This window comes from Hylobates moloch, unplaced genomic scaffold, assembly GCF_009828535.3.
Source record: "Hylobates moloch isolate HMO894 unplaced genomic scaffold, HMol_V3 SCAFFOLD_1, whole genome shotgun sequence".
Lineage (NCBI taxonomy): Eukaryota > Metazoa > Chordata > Mammalia > Primates > Hylobatidae > Hylobates > Hylobates moloch.
In genome coordinates this window covers 184,446,199-184,463,732 of record NW_026652276.1, presented here as the reverse complement: position 1 = coordinate 184,463,732, position 17,534 = coordinate 184,446,199, and the positions used below count along the sequence as shown (strand labels likewise).

General features: G+C 37.1%; 1 protein-coding gene across 4 annotated transcripts in view; it reads left to right on the top strand.

Annotated features, from left to right (window-relative positions):
• RELN (reelin) overlaps positions 1–17,534 on the top strand; it is a 543,089-nt gene that overhangs the window by 284,629 nt on the left and 240,926 nt on the right. For all 4 annotated transcript variants that reach the window (XM_058425556.1, XM_032761303.2, XM_032761302.2 and 1 more), the window contains exons 9-10: positions 12,611–12,707; positions 15,524–15,764. In XM_058425556.1, coding sequence (XP_058281539.1) covers positions 12,611–12,707; positions 15,524–15,764 — 338 coding nt within the window. The remainder of the gene's footprint in view (positions 1–12,610; positions 12,708–15,523; positions 15,765–17,534) is intronic.

Sequence of the window (17,534 nt, the reverse complement as noted above, 5' to 3'; positions counted from 1 at the left end):
CCAAGAAAGCTAATACTTTTAGGGATTTTCTGGCAGATGGTAAAGAAGGAAATAAAAATCTAAGTATGATATAATCATTTTTCTACAGTGCTGTTCATAGAACTATCAAACTATTGATAATCTGGATAATAATGGTCTTATTTGGGGCAGAATTATTTGAAAAAGAATTGCAAAGTAGCAAAGAAGCTTTTACTGTGTTTCTTAATTTTGGGGGAGTAGAGTAAGAGTATTTTCTCCCTTGTGAATAATACTGACCTCAAAATTCACTCTTAGCTTCCAAAAAAAAAAGGATAAATGCCAGAACTGCTTATTATACCAATATCTTCATGTTGCTCATCACATTTTTCACATTTCAATGTAGCATGAGGCAAGTCTTTTTCTTGAATGCTCTTGAATTGCACTAGCCTAGAGTAACATGTAATATCCCCTGAGAGTAAGTTTGTAGCTTTTTAAAAGCTCCCTAAAATTTGTCCATTCATCTCTTTCTCTCTTTCCACTCACTGCAACCTCAAGTTAATGGTGCTGTTCTCCATTTATCTATCTAGAAAAGATGAAAGGATGTGCTGATCCTGCTAAGAGTTGTTGTAGTTTGTAGCAGGAAGTTCTGAGTAGCCAGATTGCATCCATTCTATAACTTTATGATCTCTCTATATAAAATGATGTTGTTTACATGCAGATCCTAGAGCTGCGCTTGTCTCTGAGGTCTGAGTTTTGAGTAATGGCAGTGGCAGCACTCGCGCTGCAGGAATCCTCAACAGGGTTCTGTCCAGACGCTCCTCAAGCCTTCAGTATTTATGGGTCCCACTGTGCTATCTAGAGGCATGATTTCTGGCAGTGATTTTCCCCATCTATAAATTCTGTGAGATCAATTCTCTCCTTCTGTGGCCCTGTGCTGCATTTGAAAAGGCAGCTCATTTTTAAGGCAGAGCTTTGGGGAAAGAGGCTGCTCCCAGCAACCACTACCAATCCCCAAGATAACAGTACCTTCTTCTATTGCATTCTACTGTGATTTACTTTGAAAAGTCCTGGGATTGATGGGGAATGATATAACCAAATAAAAAAAAACCTACCCAAAACTACCCAGGCCTTGAGAGACTAAACACCAATTGATTGATCCTTCTATAAAAGTAAAACAGAATAGATGAAATTCTTGAAGATACAGACTCACAATCCCTAATCTGTAATTTCATATTACAAAAAATATGGAGATATCACAAGCCAGTTTTTAAAAAATGTATGTGGTGGCAAAGTTTGACATGACCTGAATTCATTTGGCAGCAAGATCTGAGTTGAAAGGATTTAAAGCTATTTATGATCATTATTTCTGTTACTTATGTGAATTATCATGCATTTCACTGCAGAAGTATTAATGTGTTGGATTATAGAGTGCTGCTCTAGGCATGGCATATGCACCTTATTACCTTTTGGAAATCTATAAGCTAATTAAGTTATTTGAATTATAGAATTCATCTAACCTCAAGGGATTATGGACCTATATGGCTATTATTCCAAGGGAGGAAGTAACTCTTTAATTTTCAGTAGGAGTTACTAATATTTGTATTTTTAAGTGGCTTTGATTTTATATCAAATCAAGCTATTCTTTATACTGTTTGTTATGCCAAGTACTCAAGAGGGATGGAAAGAAAAGACAAAGTTTATTTGTAAATTTTGGAAACTTCCTGGCTCTGTATATATTACGTGTATATTACAGTAAATAGGCTACTGCACAATGAGCAGAATTTTTATGTACTTAATATGGATGCATTTGATTAGTACATAATTGCCACAGGTTCATGTGCTTGTGTATTCTTGAGATTATAAACTCTAAAAGCTCTTTAGGATTCTCCAGGCTGGCATAGCACAGAAACATTCCAGTTAGCACGCCTTGGAAGTTTCTGGTTCTCTCCGGCTTGAGTCCCTGAGGTTTAATGAGGTTTATGAGGGTCAACGTAGGCTTCATTTTGACAACACAGTCCAAACTGAATGGCAGGTCAGGTGTGGTGGCTCACACCTGTAATCCCATCATTTTGAGAGGCCAAGGCAGGTGGATCACTTGAGCCTAGGAGTTTGAGACCAGCCTGGGCAACATGGTGAAACCGTGTCTCTACAAAAAATACAAAAAAATTAGTCAGGTATGGTGGCGGGTGCCTGCAATCCCAGCTACTTGGGAGGCTGAGGCGAGAGGATTCCTTGAGCCCAGGAGGTTGAGCCTGCAGTGAGCTGTGATCATACCACCGCACTCCAGCCTGGGCAACAGAGCAAAACCCTGCCTTTAAAAAAATAGCTTTTTTGTGTGTGTAAACATTGCTTAAAAGTCATTTCATCAATTCTAATCTAGTTGTACTATGGTTCATTTCCATATATAAATATTTTAATTGAGTCAAACCTGCCTTAAGAGAAGAAAGGAGTTTCAAAAATTTCAAATTCTTATTCTCTCTTTATTCTTGTCCTGTCATTAAATACATTTGATTGTGCCATGCTAAGTAAAGTGGAAAATGAACTTTGTAGTCTGGATTCCCTTGCTCTGGGACCTGCATTTTTGAAATGTAGGAATGTAGTGCAGTACAAGCTCTGTACAGAGGTGGGTCTGAGTTGTGTGGGTCCACCTTTGAAGCTTTTACCACTTGGGTGAGGGTTAGGGTCTCTCTCTAAGGAAAAAAATACAAAGTTACACATTCCAAATTAGGTACAAATGTGAAAATTTATTTAGAATGCAAAAAGAAATAACAAATTACAAATTGTTCAAAATTGACTGTACCACAAACTTCACAAAATCAAGAAATATAACATTTTTGTTAACTGCCTGAAATATTCTATAGTACTTTTTTCCTTATAGCTTTTTGGCCGTGTACTCTTTTTATTTAGTTACTTTTATTTTTTGAGACGAAGTCTCTCTCTGTTGCCAGGCTGGAGTACAGTGGCGTGCTCTCGGCTCACTGTAACCTCTGCCTACTGGGTACAAGCGATTCTCCTGCCTCAGCCTCCCGAGTAGTTGGGACTATAGGCATGGGCCACCACACCCAGCTAATTTTTGTATTTTTATTTGAGATGGGATTTCACCATTTTGGCCAGGATGGTCTCAATTTCTTGACCTCGTGATCCACCAACCTCAGCCTTCCAAAGTTCTGGGATTACAGGCGTGAGCCACCACGCCCGGCCGGCCGTGTACTCTCAAATCGCCTTTCCTATGACAACAATTCTGTAATATTTTCTGGAAATAATAGAAAGGGTATTCTGCCTCTAGCTTGTTAGATCAGAGTTGATGCTTAATATTTGCCTTTGCAACTCCTTATTGATCATGTCATTTAGATTTTTAGAATCATTATAGAATTGGAAAACCTCTCTCTTATTTATATTTCAGGACATTTCAACTTCCTTTGTGTAGTGACTAATCTTAGCTGCTCTCTGAATTGACGTTACTCATTAAATAGTGTATCATCGTTATCCTTTAGTCATGATGCTGGATGCATCAGCACAGTGGGCGTAGGAGTTCCTGGAAGCTGTTTTTATATTGAGAATCACTAGACTACAAAATGGAAAGTAAACTACATAACTATATCACACTAACCCAAAATAAATGTATTTCCAACTCAGCTTCTTCTTAGCAGAATCCCAAAAGCAGTTAGGTCTACTCTGACACCTCCTGACATGAGGGGCAACGTGATGAAGGAGTCGTCCAAATGGAGACAGGATCTTAACCAACTGCAAGTGTTATAAAATATGGCCATCAGACTATATTGCTAGAACTTCTCCCTGGACCTTAGACAGTGCTAACCAAAGTGAAGGCCATGAAGCCGAAGCTTCATCAGCTTCATGGTAAATCCTCTTCTGTCTATGACAAGCATGTTGGAATTGAACATTACACTTAGATTTGTTACATTGATAAATATATGTTCACATTCTGACATTTGTCTTATTGACATTTCCTTCTTTCTTATCCCCCTTGCAAGTTGCCTCAACTTTTCCTTTCAAATTCTGATTACATCTTATCTTCCCTTTATTTGATGTTCTATTGCATTTGCCTTGTCTTATAGGGACCATAGAGATTTCTATATACTGCTATAGCTACTGTTCTGATTCTCAGTAAGAAATAATCATTAATGCAAAACAATATTTTTTATTTAATGTAGATATTTTAAGCCATGGATTTTTTTATATTTGGAATATTCTACAGCACATGCACATCACTTTATGACTCATATATACTGACAAACAACTTTTACTGTTGGTATAAATGGGCAGAGGGAAAAGAGCACTGATTTGGGAGTCAAGCCATATAGTCCTTTCTCTGCCAGTTGAACTCCCCACATAACCATGGGTAGTGGTAGAGCTGCCTGGGCCCTTCACAAGTAAGCACGTTCATCTTTGTGATCTCTTAAATGTCTTACCACTGTGGTCGTAAGTCCTAGAACTGGGTAACAACGATGAACCATGAGTTAGGCAGGAATTTAGTTTGGCTGAAAACATGGTTATTATGTTTTCTGTTTCAGTTAAGGCAGCCCTTACAAGAAATATTAAAGCAGTCGCCATATCTTTAACCAGTTGTAATTTATACTTGTCACTTATTTTGTCACCAGGGAAAGATATTAAACAGAGGAACAGAAATGTAGCATTGGCAGAACCATGTGATGTTGTTACCCAGATAATACTTGGTGCCACCCTGAGATGCTGTCCTTCTGGCTCTTCCTAGAAGAGCATCAGTGTGTATAATAGTGGACAGGGGCTATAAATCACCCCATCTTCCTATCCTGCTGAAAATAGATACTACAGAAAAGCTAATAATAATAATAATAATAGTATTATTGTATTTCCAAAAGACACTCTTCCTGGAGTTTAACTGACGAGTCTCGGAAGGGCTTTATTGCCTTCATTCATTCAGGTGTTCATTGATCTCCTCTTCTGTGTGAAGCAGCTCTCAAGGCACTTAGAATTTGTGAAACAAAATCTTTGCTCTGGACGGGCCAACATTCTGGTGAGAGGAGGCAACCAGCAGATAAATGGACATGTCGGAGTAATAAATGCAATGAAAAAATTAAATCAGTGGTCAGTGAGTGATGGGGTTAGCATTTTATTACAGGTGGCCAGGGTAAGGCCTCTGAGGGGCGTGACCATTAAACAGAGGCCGGAATCGTGTAAGAGAGTTAACCCAGCAGAAGAACTAACCAGCGTTAAGAGTCATACCTACTGGTGTTTGGGTGGCCACAACAGCCCTTATGTAAATGTCAGTATTAAATGATGCTTTACTTCTTAAGTGAGAAAGGCTGTTGAGAGGTCTGTTTTCCCTACTTTTTTTTTCTGATCGACAGCTGAGGTTAAAAGAAATGAGTCTGAATCACAAGACAGCAACTAGGCTTTTGAGTTCACATGTACCTCTAACATAAGAGATACTTTTAATAGTTGGTCGACTCATTGATGAATTGATTGATTATTTCATCATCTTGGCCTGGCTTCCTATGACAAAAGTGGGAAGTTACTTGTCTATTTTTTTCTAAATGATACCAGGGACAGTACTATTTAAATAGGACCAGAGTAAAAGTGGATACCTATTTCAGTTGTAATTTTAGATTAGGTAAAGTAGTTCCTAGATCAGACCAAGTTTACAATAAAATATTTGTTAGAATTATACTGATGAATCTCTCCAACATTAAAAGGAAGCAACTGTATAGAAACATCTGTCATTCTTTTTATTCCATCATTTTTAAATAACAAGTACAGGGTACTGTTTTACACTGGTAAATACTGTTTCTTTATGGTAAAATTGTAACTTTAGAAATAGTTTTTTTGTTTGTTTTGCTTATCTGAGAGGCCAAAATTTTGTAAAAAAGAAATAGATTTGCAGCCGGGCATGGTGGCTCGTGCCTGTAATCCCAACACTTTGGGAGGCCGAGGTGGGTGGAACACAAGGTCAAAAGATCGAGACCATCCTGGCCAACATGGTGAAACCCTGTCTCTACTAAAAATACAAAAATTAGCTGGATGTGGTACCGCGCACCTGTAGTCCTAGCTACTCAGGAGGCTGAGGCAGGAGAATTGCTTGAACACATGAAGCAAAGATTGCAGTGAGTCGAGGTCGCGCCATTGCACTCCAGCCTGGCGACAGAGCGAGACTCCATCTCAAAAGAAGAAAAAAAAAAAGAGAAGAAAGGAATAGATTTGCAAGCCATCATGGAATGTGTTATTTAGGAAGCAAATATGAATTACATGTGTATCTTAAATTTATGATTGCAATATTATGTCAGGTTAACACTTTTCAGATAATTGCGTTGGGAAATGTTGGGATATTACTTTTCTTGGAATGCAACTTTTTTAGCTCTCTTTATAGTGCCTTTCCATAGTTTTTTTTTTTTTAAGCAAATACATAATAAATTCTTTAGAAGGTTAATCTGTGTGTATTTCTTTTGAGCACCCGGTTAGGAGGGTCTTACATTGATCTGGGTGAAAGATGATCTAAGGAGGTAGTGGTGAAGGGAAAAAATGGGTATAAATTTAATAAATATGTAAGTCTGCATGTGGTGGCTCACACTTGTAGTCCCAACTACTTGGAAGGCTGGGGTGAGAGGATCTCTTGAGCCCAGGAATTTGAGGCTGCATGAACTCTGATCCTACCACTGCACTCTAGCCTGTGCAACATAGTGAGACCCCTGTCTATAAACAAATCAGCAGGAGGAGGGTCTACAGGTTTGGGTGACAGGCTATGAGGGCAGGGAAAGGAGAGGAATGATCAGGGAATGTGCAGAGAAAGTGATGCCCAAGTACACATGGTATTTCTTCTTGGTTCATTTATTCTGTGATCTTCTCCCATGGTAAAACCTGAGAGAGAGTTGAGATGATGACTAGCAGGGGGGTTAAAGGTTCAGTCCTTTTGGTTTTTCTCTCTGTATCAAAAACAAGACCATTATGGCCTTAAGTCATGAGCCTGAGTAGAAGCAGCGGCACATAAACCCGTCCTAATATGTTCATGTACCCTTTGAAAATATAGCACTACTGTAAAAACAGATAAAGAAACAAGAAGAAGAAAGGGTGTTTTGTACACCAGGAGAAGTATAGTGAAGTAGTCGAAAGCATGGGTTCATATCTACTCCATTCTGTATCTCATTTGTTAGTAGGTGTCCTTGGGTGAAAATTTTAAAGTCTTTACCTTAGTTTCCTTACTTGTAAAGTAGAAATGCCTACTAATAGCAGGGCCTATCTGTTCATAACCCCTATAATTGTTCTCTTGAGTTGCTGGAAATTTTTTTGGATGGGTGCTATTAAATTTCTAGCTAATCAGATTTTCTGGTTTCTTTGAATGCTTAGAACTGCACAATTAAATTTTTAACTCCACTCTAGCAATTGTATGGACCTTATGAAGTGTATCTCTTTGTCCTAATCTGTCTTACTAGCCTACTGTCAGAGCAGCTCCTTTTTTTTTTTTTTTAACAAGTAAAAGGAGATTCTTCTCTTTCCCTACTAGCATATTTACCAATGATGCTAACAAATAGGTGGGCTACTCAGTTAGGTCTTGGTTTTCATATCGTTATTGAATTTATAGCATGTTCAATTAAGGCAGGGAAATAGCCCAAAGTAAAAGAAACTATAGAGGAAAAATGTACTGTAAGTTCTTTAGTAAGCAGTAATGAATTTAATACTTAGCCCATGAACAAATACGATCAGGCATTACCTCCTTTTTCTGGGATAAATGAATTTATGAAATGAAATTTTAAAATATTCAATCATAGCTAAAGTCCATTAAATAGAATGCACCAATAACTGTTTTCTAGGTACTTTTCTTGTGTTAATGCCTTAATCTTTACAACAGTTCTGTGAAGCAGTTGCTGTCATTTTTCACATTTTACAAGTGTGGAAGTTAGGACACAGAAAAAGTAAGTGGCTTGCCAAAGGCCACACAGCTTAGAAGTGTCAAAGCTCAGATTGCAACCCTGGCAGCCTGTCTCCCCTATCCATTCTCCTAACCCTACACATAATGCCTCTCTAGAAGATATCTTACGTCAAAGGCAATTTTACTCTAAAAAGTGGAGTACAAAATTATGTATAATTGTTATTAGTGCTAATAAGCATTGAATTCATTATCACGTAGACTTCTTTCAAATAAGAAAAATTAAGTATGATCTGTTTAAGGCTAGGTGATACGTTATAAGATACACTTACTATCAGATTTTTCTCATTACTTCATCATATTACAAATTAGAGAACCATTTTTCTATCAGGTTACAATTTTATTGTATTTCTTCCTAAACACCAAAGTGTTTTAGGTTTTTTTGTTTGTTTGTTTGTATTTGGGGTGGTGTCATTCAAAATGAAAAGGAACACAGAATATTTGGTTGCTGGAAAATCAGTACTTCTAATTTTGACTTACTAAGATTGATATGCCGATTTAGGAGTTATGAATGAAGTATGTGAGGTGATGGATATGTTAATTGGCTGATCTAATCATTCTGGAATGTATACATATATCATAACAGCAAACTGTACCCTATAAATATGTGCAATTATTATAAATTAAAAATTAAATTAATAAAAATATTTAAGAATAAGAGGAAAAGGGCCACAAAGGAGACTCAGAAGCAATGGCCAGTGAAGCAGGAGAAAAATCAAGAGGGTGGTGGAAGTGAAGAGAAGAGAACATCCCAGAAATATCGGATCAGCCTTGACAAATCCTGCTGCAAAGTCACATAACCTGAATTTGGGAAAGCGATCTGTTGATTTGGCAGCATGAACTCCCCAGTGACTTGGGAACTAGCCAAGAGTGGTTTCAACGGAGTACTTAAGAGTAGAAGCCTGGATAGAGTGGGGAAAGGAAAATAGATTGTGAGAAAGTGGAGGCAATCACTGGACGGCCAACCCCTTGGAGAAGTTTTGCCCAAAAAGGGAGCAAAAATAGGAAGGGAAGGAGAAGAAGGTGGGGGCGTGACATTGAGAAAGTTTTTTTTTTTTTTTTTTAGGTAGGAGATGAGTTGTATATTGGTAGATGTTTGTAAGATAATAGACATTATCCAGGAAAATCACTGTGAGAAATTGATGATGCAGGAGGAAGAGTGGAGGACTCTTCAGAAGCAAGGGGAGGTGAGATCTAGATAGACCACATGAGGAAATTAACCTTTGATTATAACAGAAATATTTCATCCACTGTAAGAGGAGGATGACAGAAAACACTGGTAGGATGGTACGTGTGGATTTGTGGTGAAAGGTGAAGGCATTATAATCTGTGTTCCTATTTTTTGTAATTACATGCTTTACATTGTTAACCTAATAAGAATGAATGTATACATAGGATTTTACATTAAAATGCTAGAAATTTTTTAAAAGCCAGAATTTTTATACTTGATCATACAAAGGAAGTTATTAAAATGACAAATTCATAGGTACAATTGATAACAATTTGCCTTATATATTATGGGGTTGAGTAAACAACGTGATAATGTGACAGTTGCTATGACTAGGTTTATCTTTATCATTTACCAACTTGTTTGTCAATTTAAAATCAAGAATTGATAACCAAGACCACTGGAACCAACTACCTTTCACAAAAAAACATCCTTTCTTCTCCCAAACTGGGGGCATAGAAGTATTCTGTGCACATCAGTGTATGGGGGCCAGATTTCTTAGACTGTGTGGGGTCCTCAGTAAATTCAGGATGTTTGCCAATTTTGTTTATGACTACCAAACCTTAGAAACCCTTAGTCACTTTTACACTTGTTGTGGGTAAAAATGAAGTATATGGGCTTTCCTCATATGCCTGAAAGAACAAAAGAAAGTGTTTGCATTTTTAGACCAGTTTAAGTTCATCAATGCCTCTCAGACCATACCTTGATAGCCAAGGTTCTCCGTTACCTCTCCTCCTTCAACAACTCCTTAAATCCTTAAAAAATTGCTGCCTCAGAGTGAAGGATTACATTGGAAGTGACCTGAAGGAGGGAAACGAACAGGCAAGTAAGATGATATTTTGCATTTGACATTTGAAATTGTCCTTCCTTTCTGGTTTTAAATTTCAACTTTGGCAATTAAATATCTCTGATTTAAGAGAGAAAATAAAGAAGTGCCTGTTACAGGTGGTGCCTGCTTAGCATTCCCTCCTCATTCCCTAAGAAGGTACCTTGAGGGGTGTCACAGTGTCTGGGTACAGGGAGCCAGGAGTGACATTAAGCACTTGGGCACATGAGAAAGGGGTGAACAATGACTAACTCTTTCCTCCTCTTACCCCAGGCAGAATCAAGGAGCCATTTCAATCTGGGCAAGAACAAAACTTATTCTGCTGACCAAAGTCTATGGGACAATGGGATTGCAATTTGGAGGGTTTCTGTGAAGAAAAAGCTTGCCTAGTTATGCGTGCAGCTACACCGGGCGGGAGTAGGGAATCATTTATCATTGGCCTGGTATGTTTGGAAGGGTAGTCTGGTGGGAGTGGCCTCTGAGTGAGGCAGATTTCCAAAGCTGAGGGCTCTCTTGGGGGGTGCTCCTTCCAGCTGGTACCTTCCACCTCAGTTCCTCTGGCATGGGCAGTGCCTCTCCACTGGCTGACCACTCCTACCCTGAGCCCCAATCATGGTCTTCCAGTTGTCCACCCCTCTGTTGGAATCCCCTTGCCTTTTTGGTCATCTTTTTATGTATGAATGCTTCAAGATAACCCTGGGCCAGTTCTGTTCCTCAGGGTACACATTTGATCTGTAGGAACTGTGCACCTTTACCCTACTGGGGATGGAAGTGCAGCTTTTTCTTCAGAGGACTGAGGAATTGTTAAAAGCGTAGAGGTAACGTGATTCTGTTGACTTGCGGAAAGAGCACTGGCAACACTAGCTGGGTGAGAACCGGTGAGGCTGGGACAGGGAGACTGACTAATCACTGTTGCAGAGATCTGGCAAGAGCCAGTGAGGGTCCCTTGACAATGGCAAGGAAGAGATGCATTCAACAAGAACTAATGTTTTAGATATAAGAAAATGTGACTGAGTGGCTGAGGAAAAGTGAGTCATCTGCTGGGTGCCTTTTTGTTTTCTAGATGCATAAAAAAGTTAACCTCATGACGCTGAGATGGTAGCATAAGAAAATAGACAAGAGAAGTCATATTTGTCATCAAGGCCATATTTAGACACTTTTTTATTTTGATGTATGTCACTTTTCCTTCTCTCTTCTTAATTTGTAAACAATTCACAAGAAATTGCATTCTGTAAGGAACATTTTTGGCTATCATTTGTTGAATGCTTTCCTTTTTCAGAGATTTACCTTATACATTTGCTTTTAAGTAGTTATGGTGTGTAAGACATAAAGGAAGCACACGAGTAACATTTAAATTCTTGAGGATAATTTGAACTTTCCTTCTAAATCACAGATTCTCTTCTAGACCTCATTCTTGTTTGTATTGAAGTTTGTCCTATACATAATCCTGCCTGTCACCATTTCCAGTTGCACAGTTTGATATTTATTTTAAGCAGCTGCTCATGAAAAGTAGAATTTTAGCAACAATTAAAGTAGCATAAGGTGGGTTTCCATTTGAGATCAGGGTTGCTCAGTAGCTTTCCTTTAAATATCCTTTTCTTTCATGCTTTTCAACTTACATTTTGGCTGTGAGAATAAATCTAGGAAAACTGCTGTTTGGCCTTTTAGTACATTGCCAGTTCTGGCAATTACAAACTAACTGGTTTTGTACTAAACACCACTGAAATAAAATAAATGAGTCTGATTAAAGCTTGGAACCCCTGAGCACTACAAATGTAAAATTGTCAACAGATGCCATTTGCTGAAACTGAGGCTCCTCTATCAGATGGGTGAAAGTTAAACATAAATTGCACTTTTTTTTTTCTTTTGGTTCATTCATTTTAAAGATAGTATAAAAATTTCTGCTACATCCGTTACAATAAACTTCTGGCAAATGTTTCAGGGCTGTCTTGGGCATTCTGAGAGCTTTAAAATTGTAGTCATACTATGCTTTATTATATGAATTCATTCAACATGTAGAAACAAATTCTTATCAGCTTAAAATTTTTCTTTGATGCTAGTATTTCCACTATTGAAAATAATAATGATAAATAATCACCAAATATTCACAAAGGGACATAATCTATATTTTAAATCTGTAATGCTGGTCTATGGGAGAGTAATATCAATCACATCCATAATAGTACTCATTCATTTAGTATTTGAATTTTCTTTACAGTATTTTAGTTTCTCATGTACTGTCTCATCATTTAGATAATACACACACAGAAAAATAATGGTGTTTTTATCCCTCAATGTAATGACTTATGTACCATTTAATATAATCACTCCTAATTGATACTAACTTGCAAGAACATAATGACCTTATAAGTCATCCCATAATATTTAGTTATTTCTTGGCATAGCACTAAGTATTTATTTTACAATTTAGTAGTTCATGTATCTCTAAAGAAATCTGCAATTTATATTTCTTTTACCTTTTTTTCTGGTTCCTAAGATTATTTATCAAATGGTAGTTACCAGAACAGATCACAGGAAATTTCAGCATCATTAGAAGAATGGGAAAGTTACCAGACAAATATCTAATAGTTTAAAAATTATCTAAAATATTTATCAGAAAAGATAATATGTATTTGCACCATTTTTTAACCTTGAAATTTATTGTTATTGCTATTTACAGGGTCAGGTTCATGTCGCTTTAGTTATTCAGACCCCAGCATCATCGTGTTATATGCCAAGAATAACTCTGCGGACTGGATTCAGCTAGAGAAAATTAGGTTTGTTGTAATTTAAAGTATTTTCATAAATTCTGACATGGATGGAATTCTAGTCTCCTATATGTCTTTAATCCACCACTAACTTTTTCTTTAGGGTAAAAAGGACTCTGGTTGTTAATTATGTTGAATTCTATGGATGCACATATTATGACCGGCCCTGCTCGGAAAAGATATTATTAAAAGTGTCATTTTCCATTCAGAACTTCCTCCCATCAGCAGTACTTGTAACAAACTATTTTTGGTAAAAGTAAATTTGCAATCATAGCTTTCCGATAGCATTCTCCACAAAATAATATCACCACACATTGTTCTAGGTGGCCTGACTCTGGCCTGCCTTATGGTCTGGAAATACATCAGATGACTACTTAAATCCCTTCCAGTCTGTGATGATATTGAGTTAATAGCCACAGGGCCTTTTACATCTAATCTCCAGTTCTGTCACATCCTTTCTAACTTCCCTAAGGCCAGTTCTAAAATTCTATTATCATAATTGTGATGCGACTTGTAATTACATATTACATTTTCTTTATTAAAAAATATCCCTCAATAAGAAAATAAGGTAGGATGCTTGAGGACGAAGAAACTCATTCATGTTAAAAAGATTTGGCTAGATTAGCAAAACTCAAATTATGTTTGCCACTACTGAACAGTTTAAACCATGAAATAAAATTCTAAATGGATACTTATTTTAAGTATAAGATATTTAAAGGAAAAAATACCTTAAACTTTTATAAAGTGATTATTATGATTGGGTTAGCTCTTAAATTAGCATAACTGAAGTAGAATATTTTCTTATCGGTTTTGTGACAGTTTTCTTTTTTTCTACCAGCTACTTTCTTTATTATATTTCCATATTAAAGTATTATTTAGGGTAGCAGAATAAATATTAGGATGTCAGTATAATATTAAGCCAGTTTGTCTAAAGTTTCTTTGGTAGTGGTGTTTAAAAATAATAATAATAAAATAAAGACTTCACAAATCTTTAGTCTAACTGAAAACTGAGAAAAGTGTTTCTAACTCATGGATTTTAATAGATTGTCTCTGTCTGTGTCAGGACAAAATGTAATGTATAGGCACCTGATACAAGCTGAGCTGTGACAATTTTATAACAGAACATTTTGCTATTCTTTATAATTTCTAGTAGTTATGAAAATGCATTCATATTAAATATTTCTATAAATGGCTTTAAACAAAGAAGCATAGAATATTGAAAAATTTACCTACGTTTCCATTTTTTTTCTCTTTCTAGTATGCTATATATCATAGTTTAAGTAAATTATGGTACATATTTCTTACTGGAAAACAGCTACATGTTTTTGATATGATGAACAATGAAACTACATATTTAATTAGAACATATAAAGATTGTGTTTAGCTAAACGCATCTATTTTTCACTAAATGGTACTTTCAGTTTTAGGCCATGTACCAAACCAATGCAAATTTCCCTTACCATTGGAGGTTAGAGTGAAAGTGCTCCCAATCACTACCTAAATATATTCTCTTCATCAATTCAATTCTTTGTGAAGCTAAAAGCATACTCATCATGAAATATTTTAAAAGAAAAGAGAATTGATTACCCCCAAAGGTAAGGTACACCATCTATAACCTATGGTGACAATTTTACAGATATATATGTGCTTCATTGGTGAGTGAGAAATATGGCTATTCTCTAGTCCTTTCAAAACTGATTTATGACAAGCCCAGGGTACCACTAATTTGCATTTTAGTACCACTTTTAATCTTAGCAAAGGCAATCATTTTTACTACAGCAGGTTTATACTTTGGTGGAAGAAAATGTTTAATGAAAATCTTTTATTATATAGCAGAAGGATCTAGATTCTAGTAGAGGTAATATAAAAAATCATGTTATATCATGTTTTTAAGGATGATCTATGTGAAATTGTGAGGTATTATAAGTGAGAGCATTTAATTATGGCAAATCTCACATTTCATATAGACTAAACATCTGAAAACATATCTGGTTAGTAGAAATAAAATAATTTAGATTGATTACTAAGCATATTGCACACAATGGTTTGTAATAGCTGAATAATTTCAAAGTAAGAATCAACATTAAGATCACAGCTTTGCCAGGCACGGTGGCTCACACTTGCAGCCCCAACACTTTGGGAGGCTGAGGCAGAAGGATCACTTGAGCCCAGGAGTTTGAGACCAGCCCGGGCAACATAGCAAGACCTATTTCAACAAAAATAAAAATAAAAATTAGCTGGGCATGGTGATGGATGCCTGTAGTCCTAGCTACTCAAGATGCTGAGGAGTGAGGGTCACTTGAGCCAGGAGTTCAAGGTTACAGTGATCTGTGATAGCGCCACTGCACTCCAGCCTGTACAACAGAGCAAGACCCTGTCTCAAAAAAAAAAAAAAAAATCACACTTTTATACTTTTTATCCTTATTATTGGGTAACCTGTTTTAGATTGTATGTTTACCATGTGCAAAAAATTGTGCTGGATATACTTTGTGATTTGTAATTTTTTTTACACAAGCCATAACAGTGTGTGCCATTTTCTCTTTAATTTTTCCTTTACTGACTTACTTGAACATACTTAGTGCCTGACTTGTGTTCCCTGTAAACCTTCTGTAGGTATTTAATACTTGAACTGTCATCATTCAATATGAAAATCTTAATAATCAGCAAATATTAAAAGATTTAAGGGCTACGAGATTGTGGCTATTTTATCTGTAATAAATATAACATTCTTGAGATCATGAAACTATAACCTTAAGAAACAAAATTCATCTCTAAGAAAGAAAAAGTCAACATTGCTAAACTTGCCATCTCTCTATATGTTCCAGAGCCCCTTCCAATGTCAGCACAATCATCCATATCCTCTACCTTCCTGAGGACGCCAAAGGAGAGAATGTCCAGTTTCAGTGGAAGCAGGAAAATCTTCGTGTAGGTGAAGTGTATGAAGCCTGCTGGGCCTTAGATAACATCTTGATCATCAATTCAGCTCACAGACAAGTCATTTTAGAAGATAGTCTCGACCCAGTGGACACAGGCAACTGGCTTTTCTTCCCAGGAGCTACAGTTAAGGTTAGAGCTCTTTTTGATTTTCGGGTTGTTTTAATCCTTCATCTCTTTTCTAAAAGTGAAGCTCAATAAACCAAATTGTATAAAGATAGCTATTTTACCAAAACCACTATTAAAGAAACAGATAATAATATACTTATCTTACCCTACCTTTTAAGGATGGAAAAATCATTAGTACAAAGCATTCACTTATTCATTCATTTAACAAGTATTTTTGAGAACTCACTGTGCTGTGTACTGGGCTGAACCCAGAGAATATAACCACAAAAAGGCAGATGTGTCTCTTCCCATTGTGGGGATGTCAGTTTAGTTTGGGGGAGTTAAATATGTCAGCATACAAATATGAAACAGCCTAATGGTTATGATTTGCTGGGGAAGTTCAGAGTATTGAGAAACTACAGTATAACAGTACCAAATCCAGACTTGGGGGGTTACAAAGGCAGGTTAGGAGAATAGGGACTCCAAGTAGAGACTGAACAGTAATTTGGAGTGGGCTAGGTAGGAGGAATCGTGTGTCTAGAATTATAAATCAGATACATTAAGGCCGTGTTGTGGGCTGAATGTTTGTATCTCTCCACCTCCCCAGAATTCATACGTTGAAATCCTAACTCCAATACAATGGCATTAGAGTTGGGCCCTTGGGAGGTAATTAAGTGACAAGGTTACAGACACCCCAGAGAGCACATTGTAGAACCAGAAAGTGGCCCTTACCGAACATCAATTCTTCCAGTACCTTGGTCTTGGACTTTCCAGCCTCCAGAACTGTAAGAAATATTTGTTGTTTAAGCCACCCAGTCATAGTACTCTGTTATAGCAGCCCAAACTGAGGCTGGAAGGTGAGAGCATAAAGTAAAAGTCTTGGGCAAAATGCAGAATAGTTGTCTAACACATTTTAAGTTGAGACTTGTGATAGAAAAGTCTGAAGATATGGCCAGTGACAAGACCTTGAAGATCTTGCAAGACTCTGTAGAGTTTGAATTTTTATCTTGAAGGTGATAGAGAGCCACTGAAGTGCTTTAAACAGGAGCCAATCATATTTGTTTTTGAAATATCCCTTTGATGATAGAGGACTGAACGGAAGGAAGAAAGAGTGCATGCAGGGAGACCAAATAGGAGGCTTATGATAGTAGCTCAGTGGGAGATCATATGGGCCAGAATTAGGAGTGAGAGGATGGAAAAATGTGGCTATTTCAGATTTATAGGGCAGGGAACAGAAAAGGTTGGGGACATATTGAGAAGATGAAGGAATGATAGATGTCACGGACAAGGTATAGGCAGCTGGATGGACAGGTGCCATTCATTGAAAAGGAAACATAGTGAAGGAGCAGGTTCACGGGAAGTTGGTGAGTCCCTTTGGACATATCAATTTTGATTATCTTGAGGGAAAGCAAGAGGAACTATTTGGTGGGAGGTTGGATGTTTGGGTGAGAAGCTCAGAGAAAGATCCAAATTTGGCAATCATTAGCCTTATGAATGGGGATTCAAATCATGGGCTTGCCTGCCCGGAGAGTGCGTGGAATACGAAATTGCACTTAGGTGATATGAAAATGCCATGAGACCCTCAACTGTATCCTCTCAAGTTTCCAACTTATGAAAATAAAATACAAACACAGCTTGGAGAATTTTTTAACATGTGTCTCATGGCTTACAGAACATCCCAAGCTAGAAAGGGGTGAGGATCACAAGAAAAGTAGCAAGTAGAACAGAAAGATCGAGAATGCTCGCCTCCTTTTAATAATAAAGTTGAGTACCAGATAAACTATTACAAATTAT